This window comes from Cetorhinus maximus, chromosome 27 (genome assembly GCF_964194155.1).
Source record: "Cetorhinus maximus chromosome 27, sCetMax3.hap1.1, whole genome shotgun sequence".
Lineage (NCBI taxonomy): Eukaryota > Metazoa > Chordata > Chondrichthyes > Lamniformes > Cetorhinidae > Cetorhinus > Cetorhinus maximus.
In genome coordinates this window covers 15,140,770-15,156,989 of record NC_135905.1, presented here as the reverse complement: position 1 = coordinate 15,156,989, position 16,220 = coordinate 15,140,770, and the positions used below count along the sequence as shown (strand labels likewise).

Genomic DNA, 16,220 nt, shown 5'->3' with positions numbered 1-16,220 from the left:
AGGCCCTGGTGTGAAGCAAAAAACAAATCTCCTTGTTCACACCTTACGATATACAGTGTCCCCACTTAAAGTTGTGGTCGCATTCCTGAAAAGTGCGACTTTAAGCGAATCAGATTTTTGCATTAAAAGCAATGTAAAAGCTGTCGTTAGGTTCTGAAGGAACTTTCTCATAAGAAAAAAAATTATACATTTATGAAACACTTTACATTGCTAAATTCCTATATTGGTAAATGAATTAGCTTTTAAAATAAAATACATTTTAAAATATTAAAGAAATACGCTAACTTTCTACTTCCCTCCAGCTCACTGCCCACCCTGCTTCCCAAACCTCCCATTCATCACACGTCCCACTTCCTGACCCCTGCTGTGACCATCTGGTTTGTGGCCCTGCTGCTCCCTGACCCCCCTCTCACTGCCAACCCTTGTGGCTCACAGCCTCTGCCACTCCCTGACCACCACCTCTTGCCAATCCTCTCTCTTGCCAAATTTCCTGCTCCCCAACTCTCCTGCTCGCTGCTTCCTTCTCCTGAACCCTTACCTCGAGCAACAGACAAGGGGACCAGCTTTGACTTGTAGGAGGATACCATGAACCGGAGGATCGGGAGTGAGAGGGAGGGTCAGGAAGCAGCAGAGGCTGCTCCAAGATGCTGTTGATTGGGTCATGTGGCCCTATGTCAGAGCCACGCGCAATGACTTTAAAATAGAACTCAGGATGCTAAACAAGAATACAGGCCCTACTAAATGGCTGAAAATAAAATGTAACAGCTTCAAACGGGTCAACTCAAAATGGGGAGTTACTGTACAATTTTGGTCTCCTTGCCTAAGGAAGGAAATGCCTGCTTTGGAGGGAGTGCAACAGAGTGTCACAAGATTGATTTTTAGGATGACAGGATTGAGCTGTGAAGTAGGCTAGGCCTATGTACCCCAAAGCTTAGAAAAATGGAAAGTGATCCCACTGAAAAATATAAAATTCTTGAGGGACTTGATAGGGTAATTGCTAAGAGGATATTTCCCCTGGCAGGGGAGTCTGCAACTAGTGGTTACAGTCTCAGAGTAAGGGGTCAACCATTTAAGACTGAGATGAGGAGACATTTCTTCAATGAAATGGTTGGATCCTTTAAATTCTCTATCCCAGAGGGCTGTAGATGCTCAGTCATTGAGTATATTTAAAACAGAGACTGATTAGATTGTTGGATGCTCATGGAATTAAGGGATATGCGGAAAGTGTGGGAAGGTAGAACTGAGGAGGAAGATCGTATTGAATGATGGAGTAGGTCCAAAGAGCTCAATAGCCTATTCCTACTCCTATTTCTTACCACCTTATGTAAAATATAATTTATTTGCACAGCTACACAAAAATATTACAAACTCTACTGTACATTACATATATAATTCCAATATTGGCAGTTTAGACATCATTTTGAAGCCCACGAGTTACTCTAGATTTTCTTTTGATTATTGCTTGAGTATATTTGGAACTTCAAAGTATATACTTCTATATTTTTGTGGATGCTTGTGACTATGGATTAAGATCGTCAAAACATGGTCAAAAGTAAGAATTTGCACTCTCAGATTACTTGTCACTTGTTTAGGGTTTCCTCAAATTCTTTCATTTTATAAAATCGTGTCCACCTTTGGTATGCTGTATCAAGAACTATAAACCTGCTTAACTTGTTGAAGCTTTTTGTGCATCAGAAAATAACTCTTTTATTTACAGCTGTCTGCACTTCTCTATTTTTAAAGAAAAGTTATATTGTGTACTTGTAATGAAAGAATTGTTAACTATTTTCTTTTTCATCACCATTTGTGCTGGTGCCATTATTTGCAACACTTCTCTCCTTCGCCAACTCTATATCAAGTGCTCTCAGTTGCTTCAGGAAGCCATGATTTGGTAAAATGCACCGGTGTTTAATTACTTGCTGAGCTGCATCCACCACTGTCATATTCTTGTAGATCATCAGATAAGCCAGGACAAGTGAGGCCGACCGGCTCCGACCCATTGCACAATGGACTAAGAGCTTAGCTGGAAAAGCAAAGCAATATATATTACTTATAGGACAAATTGTTTTGAGTTATTACAAGCTATGGGGAAGGTACTTCTCTAATATCAGAGCCACTGGACCTGCATGTACCACAGATCCCAGGCAACCAGATGGAACTGGACAAAATTCATGTTTTTTTTAATGTCCAAATATAATATGGAATTTTAAAATCTGCTTTTTAAGCATTCAAATTGAAACATAACACAAAACTGCCTCTGATAAGTAGCTTACAATTGCTGACAGTCCAAGCTAACCAATGATGAATAGCCACTGGATCAAGGTCCTGATGGTTGTTTGTACCCAGAACCACCATAGTATCTGACACACCTGGTGCATCATCCAAAAAATGGGCTTACTTATCATGAGCAAGACAGGTTGGTAAAATGCAAAAAAAAATTGAAAGAACCAGTTCTATTGAAAGGTCACCAACCTAAAATGTTAACAGGTTTTCCCTTTCCAATTACGCTTCCTGACCTTCAGTCTTTGCAGCATTTTCTGGTTTTATTTCAGATTGTGAGGAGCTGTAGTATTTTGCTTTGATGCAAAACACTTTGAGATCCTAGATAATTAGGTCCTGCCAGACCCAAGGCAAAAAATGGAGCTTTCTGAGCAATTTTGGGTAGATAGTTATGTAAAATCTACACTGGGTAGATTTAAAACACATACCCAGTGAATGGGAAGTGCTTGGTTTAAGTAAGCAGACAGCAAAAAATAATGAAACATTACAGGTAACAAAAGCACACCTTTCAAATGTTGGCAAGAATAATCTTGAATTAAGCTTAAAGCTGAGTCTAAATTACAATACTGTGGAAACATTGATATGAAACCCATTAAACAGGAAGGAAATACAGTCTTAAAAAAAAAGACATGTTCTAGACCTTAAAATGTCAATCTGTGTGCCTGCAACTAATGAAAGACATCTTAACATTATCAGTAATAAAGCTACCATTGAATTTAGAACCAAAGACCTGTTGAAATATCTTTCACCAGGGTTGACAGTGATATGCTCAATGGTTTATTGCTGCTATTAATCAGATTATGCTTCTTTTGGCTTTTAATCACTTGCATGGATTTCATATTTTGTCAACGGGTTGTCGACAGGACCCGCCTCGGGGAGTATCATTTTCTCATGTAAATGAACCCTATTAATGATCAGTATTTATAGATTGCATGACTAATTCTGTGATCCACAGTGGGAAAATGTTACATCAGAGTTAACTGTAATGGCATAAAGTTGCACCTAATTTTAGAAACAATTTAAAACCACTTTACTGCAAACAGTCCCAAGTTGGTGGTGTTGGTTCCTGAGCACTACACATATGGCCTGTGAAACAGAAGCTTGAAACACAAAATCATACAGCACAGGAGATGATTTGGCCCATCAAGCTATCCAATTCGTGTCAATCCCTTACTCCATAGCCCTACAAATCTTCTCTTTTCAACTATTGATCCAATTCCCATTTGAAATTACTATTGAATCTGCTTCCACTGACCTCCGAGACAGTCTTTTCCAGTTCAGAAGAACTCGCTTCATTAAAAAGAAAATTCTCCTCACCTTCCCTCGAGTTCTTTTGCCAATTATCTTTAATCTGTCTTCCCCCTATCATTGGAAATAACTTTTCCATATTTACTCTATCAAAATCCTTCATCATTTTGAGCATCTCTACTAAGTCTCTCTGCTTAACCTTCTCTGCTCCAAGGAGAACCTTTCCACTTTACCCAATCATCAAAACAAAGAAAGGAAAACCAATAACGCTGACTTCTAACTGTAAAAAAAAAAATCTTTCCTCTTAACAAGAAATCATTTCTAGAAGTAGAGAATTCTGAAAATTGTACATAACAGAATGAGCAGGAATCTTTGAGGAAACGGGAAAAAAAGGCAGTATTTTTGACCTGTTCAGAGCAATATGTTCCACAAATTGAATTTTAGGTCATGTGCAAGGTGCATCAATCACTTATTTAAATAACTTTGAAAATATTCACTTTTGTAATTTGTTACTTTTCAGACATGTTTGTGCAGTTGGTAAAGGTAAGTTGATGGAATTAATGAAAGAATATTCCTGAATATTTAATAAATATTTGCATCTCCATCTGTGGTATTTTAACCTGCAATGATTGTGGCCAAAGATGTCTGATATCACTTACATCCTGTTGTGCTTAGTGCACGGTCAATATATTGAGCAGCTGGGTAGAAGAATTCACTTAAATTAAATCTTGGCAGATCTTCAGCGTCTACACCATAGTAATCAATAGGCATGTCCCGATAGAATTCATCTCCTGTGTCCACGTTCAAGTGATCATGGGCTGCATTTAGTATGTGAGTGAAACCCATCTTTTCAATTGTATACCGGTCCAATGCTATTACTCTGTGATAAAATATACAGAAATTATTCATTTTAAGGAATATTTACTTAGTGGAAAGTGTTCAGGTTTTGAAAACAAAGCACATTTCTCTTCGCTCCCTTGAACATTTTTTGGAAAAAGAAGAGCTCGCTCTTAACCATTTCTTTAGGATATACCATCTGACATGAGTGTGACTGCTGTCAGAGCCCCTGCTAATCTTACTCCATAATTAGACAATGGCAAGTGCAGCAGAGCAACCAAATTTGACTCTTCCCACATCAGGAGCTGCCTCGCCTACATTCTGTGCCTCCTTCCTGGCCCAGCTAACATGAAGAAAATCAAAGTGCTTTTGTGACCACAATTCATTTTTTTGAGAGAAGTAAGTAATATTTTGGGGGGGCGGGGGTGGGGGGTGGGGGGGGGGAGTGAATAACTGTCAGGGGAGTGGCAATAAATGGGATAGCTCTTTCAAAGAGCCAGCACAGGCACAATGGAATGAGTGGCCTCCCTCTGAGCTTTGTGATTCTATGAAATGTAATGGGTGTGATTGCTAAGATTTAATTTTAGTCAGCAGAGTGTAGGTCTTTTTACTAATAACTGGGAATATTCCTAATTAGATTCAATGTTCTGCATTTTATTCATTATTTCCTCTGAATACGTTTAACAATGTGAAGGGTTATTATTAGTCTGACAGGATCTCCCACTCTAAAAGACATAGCCACATTTTTAAAATTATTAATTCACTCTAGCTTGTGGTCATTTCAACACAGATTTACACTTTGAGATCAAATTGACACTATAGACAACACAGGGGCACTGCATTAGCAAGAAATGACTTTAATCTGTGCAAGCATCTCTTTGCAATCAACGACAGCTAATTACAATCATCGGTGCTGTATTTGTCCTTATCCAGGGATGAGGACAACACCAGAAAATGTTGTGTCCAGAGAGCTGGAATCTGAATCTGTTCTTTCCATGGACCTTGGCTTCCTACTCTCAGGCCAGATGCATAGGATGGGAGAACTGAAAGTCCAGTCATTCTGGGCTGTTTTTCACTTCTAGCAGCCCACAATACTCTGCAATTATAGAGTCTGGGAGCAAGGGTTGGATCAAATGGCAAAATGGCATTGCTCTCACACTAAAATTGTGCTTGGGGTTAGCCCAGTTGTTTCATATTGTGTCCATTACCCTTAACATCAACTATTGCTGCTTCCACTATAATAACAGCTGATAACCAACTTATCTAAAGAATCATCTGTCTTCCAACTAAGAGTGTAGCTCTTTAAAATAATTATTTTATATCTAAAATTGTCAGAAATATATCTAAAATGATTAAACCATACCTAAATAGATTTATCAATTAGAAATGAAGAATGGAAACTGTTTCATACAAACATAAGAACTAGGAGCAGGAGTAGGCCACTCGGCCCTTTGAGCCTACTCCCCCATTCAATAAGCTCATGGCTGAGCTGACTGCAACCTCCCGCCTCCCACTGGTAACATTTCAACCCCTTGTTAATCTAACTCTGCCTTGAAAATATTCAATGTCTCTGCTTCCACTGCCTTTTGAGGAAGGGAGTTCCAAAGACTCACAACCCTCTGACAGAAAAAAATTTCTTCTCATCTGTGTTAAATGGGCGACCCCTAATATTTAAACAGTGACCCCTATTTCTAGATGCTTCCACAAGATGAAACATCCTTTACACATCAGCCCTGTCAAGGCTACTCAGGATCTTTATATGTTTCAATCTAAGTCGCCTCTTACTCTTCTAAACTCCAGTGGATACCAGCCTAGCCTGTCAAATCTTTCCTGCCCATTCCAGGAATTTTAGTTTAGTAAACCTTCTCTGAACTGCTTATAATGCATTTGCATCCTTCCTTAAATAAGGAGGCCAATAGTGTACATGGTATTCCAGAAGTGGTCTCACCAATGTCCTGTACAACTGAAGCATGACTTCCCTACTTTTATAATCAATTCCCCTCGCAATAAATGATAACATTCTATTAGCTTTCCTAATTACCTGCCGTACCTGCAAAATAACCTTTTGCGATTCATGCACTAAGACAATCAGATCCCTCTGAATCTCTGAGCTCTGCAACCTCTCATCATTTATATAATATGTTTCTTTTTTATTCTTCCTGCCAAAATGGACAATTTCACATTTGCCCACATTATACTCTGCCAGATCTTTGCCCACTCACTTAATCTATGTCCCTTTGTTAGCCTCCTTATGTTCTCTTCACAACTTATTTTCCTACCTATCCTTGTATCATCAAATTTCGCAACCATCCCTTCAATTCCTTCATCCAAGTCATTTATATAAATTGTGAAATATTGTGGGTCCCAGCACTGATTCCTGTGGCACACCACTCATTACATCCTGCCAACCAGAAAATGATCCATTTATGGCTACTTTCTGCTTCCTGTTAACCAGCCAATTCTCTACTCATGCCAATATTACCCCCTACACCATGAGCTTTTATTTTTCACATGGGAATGACTGTAATTCTAGTCAGTTTTTCTGTGCAGGGCTGTGAATTGAGCTTTGCTGGTAGTGACTGCATACTTTTGTAATGTGTTATGTATGTTGAGTGTCAGCTAGCAGGACAAGACCACTTATTACTTCAGGATAGATAGTCTGCATGCATTTAGTGTGTTGTAAGCAATTGTGCTGGGTAGGATGCTTCTAGCTAAAGATCAGTGCCCTTAGAGCAGGCTATGGGTTCCCACTGGGAAAAACCATGTAGAAAGTCTTTAAAAGAGATGGTGTACAGGAAGAAGAAAGTTAACTGATGCCAACCTTAAGTGGCAGAGAGGATAACAATGGAAAGCTTTACTTGTGCCTATAGCCAACCTAATTATTTGACGGGCTAACAGTTTTGCTTTGTACATATAGCATAATATATTAGAACCACAGAAACAAACCATTGACTTTCAAGTTTGTGTATTTTTTCCATGAATCTGACCGGTCTAATCCACATCACTCTCCATCCACTATGCCTTAAAAGGCATTGGCAACCATGAACTTCCATTGGATTGGTCCATGATTATGCTTGGAGTACTGCAGTGGTTTACCATTATCTTCTGCAGCATAGCTGACCAGGAATCTCTCCCACCCTTACTGCCTACCATCAGGCATATTGGAAAGATTCACAGGCTGATAATGAACCTGTTTGGTCATGTTTTGAATGCCCTTTCCATAGCAATCAAGTCCTGGAGGGGGACTTGAACCTGGAGCTTCTAGCCCAGAAGTAGGGACACTACCACTGCACCACAAGACCTCCTTCACTCCTCATACCATTTAGTATTCTTTTTATGACAATGTTCTAATTCCCTTTTGAAAGAATTTACAGATTAATCTTCAACAGTAGTTTATGATGCCGAATTATATTCTAACCGCCCTCAGAGTAAAAGATTTTATTTCTAATTTCCAGTTCATTGTTCTTTTGTATATTTAATTATTTCTTAAAATGTTCTGCCTATAGTGTTCACCCCAGCCCATTCAAACAGATGATTTCAGTCATATGATTTATAGCGATTCAAAATAGTGATGTTTAGATTTATTTTACTGCCCTGGTGCAAAGCAGGTATAATATATTTAATATACAAATATATATTATACAGCCTTATCCGGCTACACACTACTGAGTTTTGCACTTTAATCTGTAACTTACTCATCTCCAATGTAAATGTCCGGCCAGACTTCATTGACATGAGCAAATTTTACAGAGCATTTCCAGAAGAGACGCTCCAGTTCGAATGCCCCTGGAGTAATGTAATCATTATCAGGATCCACTTTCACAGCCGTACAGGCATTTTTCTTTCTACAGATCCCTGTATCTCCAGATGACATCCTGCTGCAGCAATGTTCCTGAACCAGAAACCTTCTCCAAGTATCACCGACCTGCGTATTTGATATAAAAAAAAACTACTTAGAAATCTTCACACAAGGCGATGGGCCCAAAGTTCTGACCTCCAGGATGGCCTAGCTGCCTACAAGCTTCGTTTGAGGTGATATCCATAACTGCTCTACTGATTACATTTTAAAAAAGAGGTTTGTAACAGGATTACACAATCAGTTTGAGTATTTAACAATCCCATGCAACATGGAGAATATGTTGAATATTTAATTATATAAAAAGCACAGGAGGAATCTTTCTCTGCAGTTCATATCTGGATGTGCCTTAAAAAGATTCAAAATGTTTACATCTTGTTTAAAGCAATCTTGAAACATTCTCATCATAATTCTTCAAGAAGTACAGTAATGTTTGAGCAACAAAACAGTAAGGTGCAATGTATTCCACCACCTCCCCCATCTGTGTTTTATTGATTAAACTCCTTTGTATTTATCTATATACCCCTGAGTTCATCTCGATAGATAACAATTCTGCAAACATTATTCTGCAATTGGAAGTGTAGCTTGATGACCTGACCTTTTTTATTGCTTTGCTTTAACTGGTCGCTAGGAGATGTGAGACAGGGACCTGGGGTGACTGCACTTTACACCAAGCAGAGGAGGGCCAGGCTTCCATTCAGTTCTTTCCATTGATGACACAGCAGCAGCACTGAGATCAGAACAAGTGAGCAGCCAACAGTGTCAGCCTTGGCTCAGCAATAACGCTTTCATCTTTGAGACAGAACTTGAGGACCTAGTCTATTTTACACTTCATTGCAGTACTGAGGGAGTGCTGAAGTGTCAGGAGTGCTGCCTTTTGGATGTAACGCTAAATCACAGCCCCAAATGCCTTCCAAGCTGGACGTAAGAGATCAACATTTCTGCCTCAGCTAGCACATGTAAACAGTTATATCAATGCTATTTATGATTAGGCTTCTACACTTGCCTATTTCAACGACTATACTTTTTAAAAAATTTGCTCATTAGATGTGGACGTCGCAGGCTAGTCCAGAATTTATTGTCCACCTCTTGTTGCCCTATAAAAGGTAGTTGAGAACTGCCTTCTTGAACTGCTGCAGTCTGTGTGGTGTAGGTACATCCACAGTGCTGTTAGGAAGGGAGTCCCAGGATTTTGACCCGGTGACAGTGAAGGAACAGCGATATATTTCAAAGACAGGGTGGGAACTTGCAGGTGGTGGTGTTCCCATGCATCTACTGGCCTTGTCCATCTGGGTGGTAGAGGTCGTGAGTTTGGAAGGTGCTAATCGAAGGAGCCCTGGTGAGTTGCTACAAAGGCTATGGGCCCTGACAACAAGTACTTCAATGGCTGCAAAGTGTTTTGGGATATCCTGTGAGTACGAGGTCTTTGTTTTGTTTCTTTTCTATTCTTCCACTCGGTGCTCAGTGCCTCCATGCCAGCTTTATTTCGCTTTCCACTGCTCAATATTAAGTGAGTTTTAATTTATAGTTACAATACAGCAGAAGCTACAATTTTCATTATGTACTCAAATTCAATCTTCAAAGAGCTAATGAACATTGAATTCTGAATAATTCTTTGCAATTTAAAAGCTAAATTACATTCCAAAAATTCCTTTAGTTTAAAAAATGCTTTATGAACACAATTACTAGAGATTTTATGTATCAAAGATACTTTTAAGTATCAGTTGCAGGATGGCAGAGAATTGCTTGAGGTCAATATAATTTTTTTCTTCTTGATGTAGTGCCAAGCACGGTTTAGTTGGTAGCACTCTTGCCTCTGAGTCAGAAGGTTGTGGGTTCAAATCTCACTCCAGGACTTTTTTTTAATGCATTTATGGAATGTGGGTGTCGTTGGCTAGGCCAGCATTTATTGCCCATCCCTAATTATTCTCGAGCACAAAAAATCAAGAATGACACCCCATTGCATTACTGAGAGAGTGCTGCACACTCAGATGCAGCCTTTCAGATGCAACGTTAAAACCAAAGCCCGGCCTGCCCTCCCGGGTGGATGTAAAGATCCTATGGCACTAACCTGAAGAAGGATGGAGGAGTTAGCGGACGTCGTGGTCAATGTTTATCCCTCTATCAATATCACAAAAAAACTGATTTTTTGGTCATTATCTTATTGCAGTTTATGGGAACTTGCTGTGCGGGAACTGGCTGCCACATTTCCTAGATTACAGCTGAGAGTTCAAAAGTACTTCAGTGGCTGTAAAGCATTTTGGGATATTCTGTGGTCATGAACTGCACAAGGCTTCTGTCTTTTTTAGATGTCCAAAGGCCAAAACCAACATCAAATGTTCCCAGGTTACATCATTTTTCACCATGCTCTCAATAATGCACATTACTGTGATTTTTCAGGTCATTCACTGCTACAAATACCATCCTCTGCATACAGGTTTAACAAACAAAACTTGTTTTGAGGTGTCACACAGGAGGTTTGTTGCTAAAACGAGGGTTTAATTGAGTAAAGGGAGCATGGCAACATAGAATCAACGTTGATAAAAGGACAGAAAAGAGATCATGGTTAATGGATAGTTTTTGGGCAGAAGCAATATAAATATTGGTGGCTCCAAAGAATGTCTTGGGATCTTTGATCCTTTCGTTATTTATATGATCTGGGCTTGGGCATAGAGAGCGCATCAAAATCTGCAATGCAACACAGCAATAGGGGTATTGTTCACTGTGAAGAGGAGGGTGAACTGCTTCAAGCCAAGACTGATGGATCAGTAGATTGACCCAATTGACGTCAGATGAAATTTGACGTGAAAAAATGTGCGGATGATACATTTTTGGATGGAGAGGAAATATTCATTAAATGGTCAAATTTGAAAGAGTGGAGAGACTTTGGGATTACAAGGTGCAAATCTTTAAACATGGGAGGAGACGCTGATGAAGTTGCATTAAAAAGCGTGCAAGATCCAGGTTATCTAAATGATGATATGGAGCACGGAAACAAAGAGGTCATGTTCAACCTATTCAAATAATCTGTTAGGCCACAGTCACAAGGTTGTGTCCAATTGTCAGTTACCTTTTTAGGAGGTGATGCCCATATCATGGAGAGCATGCAGAAGAGATTCACAAGGACTATACTGGGAATGAGAAGGTTTGATTATGAGGAAACGGTAGAGAAAATGAGACTCTTTTCATTAGAACAAAGAAGGTTAAGAGGAGATCTGATTGAGGTTTTAAAATAAAGTGCGTTACAAATTTCAGCTTTACATTAAATATTTCCTTGCTTTCTGCATCCCAGGTTGCTCCCATTAAGTGAACTCAGCGTTCTCATGCTGTAACTGACACGTAGATAAAGCAACCAGCTTCCATAAAATATCATACATTGATACTGATACATTGAGAGACATGATATTTGTTTAAAATTAAACCTGAAATAAATACATTCAACAGATTGCAGTTAAAGAGCTAATTGTGACAATTTCATTTCATTTAAAAAAATGAATGTGCAGCCACTGTCCCCCAATGAACTAATGGGTGATTATTTCCTTATCGCTACACTTTAGTTTCAACAAAATAAACGCATATTAAAAAATAGTCAAACACAAAATCTGCCACTGTTACTTACAGATAGTTGCCGTACTTAGTGAGTTTGGATATATATGAGGTAAGGGGCAGGACCAACATCAGGATCAGAGTTCCCTTCTCTTTATATCTATTCCATTCTCTGTTCCTCGATCTCTTTCGTCTCTGTATATTTAGGATGTGAGCTGCTGACTTTGACCTTCACCGAGGCAGGATCATCGTTGCACAGGTGCTTAGACTATTTTTAACCAGAGTCTGAAATCCTAACCTCAGGCCCGCATTCTGGCTCCTACTGGCACTGCACAAATCCACATGTAAGACGGCATTAGGCGTGTTGGAGGAGTTGTCAATGTGTAAAACAGCCTGAGGCGCATTGGGAGGAATTAATATATAATACAGCACGAGGAATCATCAAACCATGGAAAATACAGCACAAATGGCAGCTCTTCAGCCCACTGTTAACCTGTGCTGGCTCTGTAAAAGCCACCCAAATAGTCCCACTCTCCTCTTCTCCAGAGACCTGCAAATGTTTCCTTTTCAAGTATTTATTCCCTTTTGAAAGTCACTTTTGAACCATTTTCCACCCATCCTTTCAGGCAGTGCGACACAGATCATTATAACACTCTGCATGAAAAGATTCCCCTTGTATTGCCTCAGGATATTTTGCCAATTATCTTAAACCTATGTCCTCTAATTACCAACTGTTGCGGGGTGGCCGAGTTGTACCATTAATGCTAGAGTTGATCCTTAGACACTTCTTGAGTGGAAACATTAAGTTTATTTATAATGTAGTCAGCAGCAACTAGACATGTGCTTTCAACCCCAACTCTATCTCTACGTTGACTGGTGAAGTAGCCCGGGCTACTATTATTGGTTACTATAGATCATGTGATCTTCCTTGACACGCATTATTCTTAAAGGTACATTGCACACTAAATAAAACCATAATTACTACACCAGACCTCACCAATTTATTTACTCCAACTAAACACTTTATAATTTTGAAATATTAAATCTCTCTTTAATCTTGTCTGCTCATTGGGAAACAATACCAGCTTCTCTCATCTCTCCACATAACTGAATTCTTACATCTCTGATATCGTTCTAGCAAAACTCCTCTGCACTATCTCCAAGGCTGTGGCATCCTTCCTAAGTGTGGTGCCCAGAACTGGGCATAATCTCTTGAGGGGGTCCCCAAAAATACAGTCTGAAGTGTGTTGAGATGTGTTCTGCATGTAATGCATATTACTAACTCTGATCCATGACTCTTGGATGCATTGATATTTGTTACTTATTTATTAATAACCAATTTATAAAGATACTTAATGTTTTGACACAGCCGATGGTAAATGCTGAGCTTCTCAAATCCCAGAGGGAAACTTGAAACAACTGTCACAACTGATTTTCAATTTGTATGAATTTCGAGTTGCATACCACGAATTCAGTAGTAATAAGACCACCAAGTCTTATAGATTTTATAAAACTAGATTAAACATTTATCAATAAGAGAAATTATTTTAAGCACATACATAGATCCACAAATTACTACTATGATAACTTCTAAATCCTCTAATCAATCTAACTCCCAGTTACACTTTTCTTAAGGCAACACTAAGACGCACGGATTTTGAAAGACCCAGGCAAAGAAGCATGACACCCTGAACAGGTGGAATTCCAAGTAGGTTTTCTTAATTTAAGTCCTTTGAAGACAGCAGCTTGAGGCATAGATACTGAAGGCTTTTCACACTTGTAGGATCTTAAAAATGCCTTCCCTTCCAAACAGTCTTCTCTTCTTTATACATATCTTCCTCTTTGAAGGCAAATACCCATTGTTTCACTATGTCTTTGGACTTTATCTCCCTGATAATAAAACCCTCTCATAGCACGAAGTTTTACCAATAATCTTTGGGAAAAATAAACACACTGTTTCTAAACTTCACCTGGCTAGGTGACACATTTCACCCCTCCTTTGAAAACAATCTAGTCTGGTTTATTTCAAAATGCAAATGTTCCCTTGACGCCTATGTTTTTAAACTTCCCCATGTTTACCTAATTAACATTTCAAACCCTTCAGACCAGCTGCCTTTAATCCAATTAAGTCTTACACACACACAGGCACACATAGACACATCCCACTATTACCCTATTTTACAATAAATTCCAATAACGTTATGAGAATTATTATATCTTCTTGACACTTACTACCAAATTGCAAAGTGATTTAACAAAAATACAGTAGTATATTAACTAGAACTCGCTGGTATAGTCCAATTTCTATATTAAAATACCTATTGATTATTGACTTATGGCGATACAAAGAATGCCCGGCAATGAAGAGAAGTGCTCAGTGCTGATTTATTCTTCCATTTGAACTCGAGCAGGAATTTGGCGCCAAGTCAGAACATTGCAATGTGCGGAGATGACAAGTGGTATTTGTTTCCACAGTAACTGCAGACCATCATGTAGTTTTTTTTACAATGATGTAATCAGTATTCCAGGAACAATGCAGTAAGTGACATTCCCGGAGCTTTGCAAACAGTCATGTTTAGTGGTGTGTCATTAATCTATAGCAAGCAAACCCCTGTTGCTGTTCAAATGCCTTGGCAGTGCTGACAGTGGCATGAGCTGACCCCAAAAACAACTCAAGATATCAGCTCCACAAGCTGAATGATCTCCACATCTCATTCTCTTCATGTGCCCTTTTTTTCCAAAGAGGATTCTGTCATTTATTTCATAAGATCGTGAAGTGGAAAAATTTTTTTAAACTATAAAAAATCAAACAAATATTCATTATATTCTAGGGTCATGGAAAAATCACATTGTGAGAATTCTACCATTTCCAGCCTTGAGAATGAGAATTGCATCTCTAGTTCCATCTCTGATGCTCTAGTTCTCATTATCACAAACACATGACTCTGTCATTTGGAATGACTTTTGTAAAGTTGCAACATTTCCTGAACTTCAATTGGATGAAAAAGGAGGGGTGCTAAACATTATACCTCTGATGTCTGGTGTAGACAGCAGTGAATAAAAATATTATTGAAATGTTCAGCCTAATCATGTTCTTTTAACAAAAAGCAGGACAAATCCAACCTGGCCAATTACTGCCTCATCAGTCTATTCTCAGTCATCAACAATGTGATGGAAGGGGTCATTGACAGTGCTATGAAGCAACACTTACTCAGAAATAACCTGTTCACTGACGCTCAATTTGGGCTCCACCAGGGTCACTCAGCTCCTGACCTCATTACAAGCTTGGTCTGAACATGGATAAAAGAGCTGAACTCCAAAGATGAAGTGAGAGTGACTGCCCTTGACATCTAGGCAGCATTTGACTGAGTGTGGCATCAAGGAGCCCTAGCAAAACTGGAGTCAATGGGAATTAGGAGGAAAACTTTCCGCTGGTTGGAGTCATACTGAGCACAAAGGAAGATGTGGTTGTTGGAGGTCAGTTATCTCCGTTCCAGTACATCACTGCAGGCGTTCCTCAGGGTAGTGTCCTCAGTCCAACTATCTTTAGCTGCTTCATCAATGACCTTCCTTCCGTCATAAGGTCAGAAGTGGGGATGTTCGCTTATGATTGCACAATGTTCAGAACCATTTGCAACTTCTCAGATACTGAAGCAGTCTGTGTCCATACATAGCAATACCTGGACAACATTCAGAATTGGGCTGATAAGTGGCAAGTAATATTTGCACCACACCAATACCACACAAAGGCATCGAATCATCTCCCCATGACATTCAATGGCATTACTATTGCTGAATCTCCCACTATCAACATTCCGGGGGTTACCATTGACCAGAAACTGAATACAACCAGCCACAAATACTGTGGTTACAAGAGCAGATCAGAGACTGGGAATTCTGTGGCAACCTCCTGACTCCCCAAAGCCTATCTACCATCTAGAAGACACAAGTCAGGAGTGTGATGGAATTCTCTCCACTTACCTGGTTGAGTGCAGCTCCCAACAACTCTCAAGAAGTTTGACACCATCCAGGACAAAGCAGCTGGCTTGATTGGCACCCCAAGCACCACATACAACGTTCCTTCCCTCCACCACTGACATGCTGTGGCAGCAGTGTGTACCACCTACAAAATACACTGCAGCAACTGGAGTAACCACTTTGCCAAAGATGGAAAACCAACTTCACCTTGCTCTAACCAACCTGCATGTCCGTAAAAGCCTCAGCAATGACAGGATGACCATTACATAGCCTTTGTAAAGATAGAATCTTATCTTCACAATGAGAATCTAATGTGTAGTGTGGCACTACCATAACCATGCAAAGTGGGACAAAGGACAAACCCAGCACCCAAATCTCTAAACTCATGAATTGTCCTAAGCCAACATCCACAATTGATAACCCTGTGGTCTGGCATATTCCTCATTGCACTCTCACCATCAAGCTGGGGGTCCAA

At 39.5% G+C, this 16,220-nt stretch overlaps 1 protein-coding gene across 1 annotated transcript; it reads right to left on the bottom strand.

Annotated features, from left to right (window-relative positions):
- Positions 1–1,330: 1,330 nt before the first annotated feature.
- On the bottom strand, positions 1,331–12,011 carry LOC144668599 (dual specificity phosphatase 29-like). The gene is made up of 4 exons (XM_078530777.1): positions 11,841–12,011; positions 8,061–8,290; positions 4,188–4,408; positions 1,331–2,023 (listed from the first exon to the last, which is right to left on the bottom strand). Exons 2-4 carry the CDS (start codon positions 8,237–8,239, stop codon positions 1,779–1,781), a joined length of 645 nt encoding a protein of 214 aa, XP_078386903.1. The 5' UTR covers positions 8,240–8,290; positions 11,841–12,011; the 3' UTR covers positions 1,331–1,778.
- Positions 12,012–16,220: the final 4,209 nt, after the last annotated feature.

What these genes read in the sequence shown, in the direction of transcription:
- LOC144668599 (XM_078530777.1), bottom strand. Translation starts at nt 8,239, where the DNA reads ATGTCATCTGGAGATACAGGGATCTGTAGAAAGAAAAATGCCTGTACG. An exon ending in GACATTTACATTGGAGATGA is followed by an intron (nt 4,409 to 8,060) that starts GTAAGTTACAGA and finishes ATTTTATCACAG; the next exon opens with AGTAATAGCATTGGACCGGT. An exon ending in TGCACTAAGCACAACAGGAT is followed by an intron (nt 2,024 to 4,187) that starts GTAAGTGATATC and finishes TTGCTTTTCCAG; the next exon opens with CTAAGCTCTTAGTCCATTGT.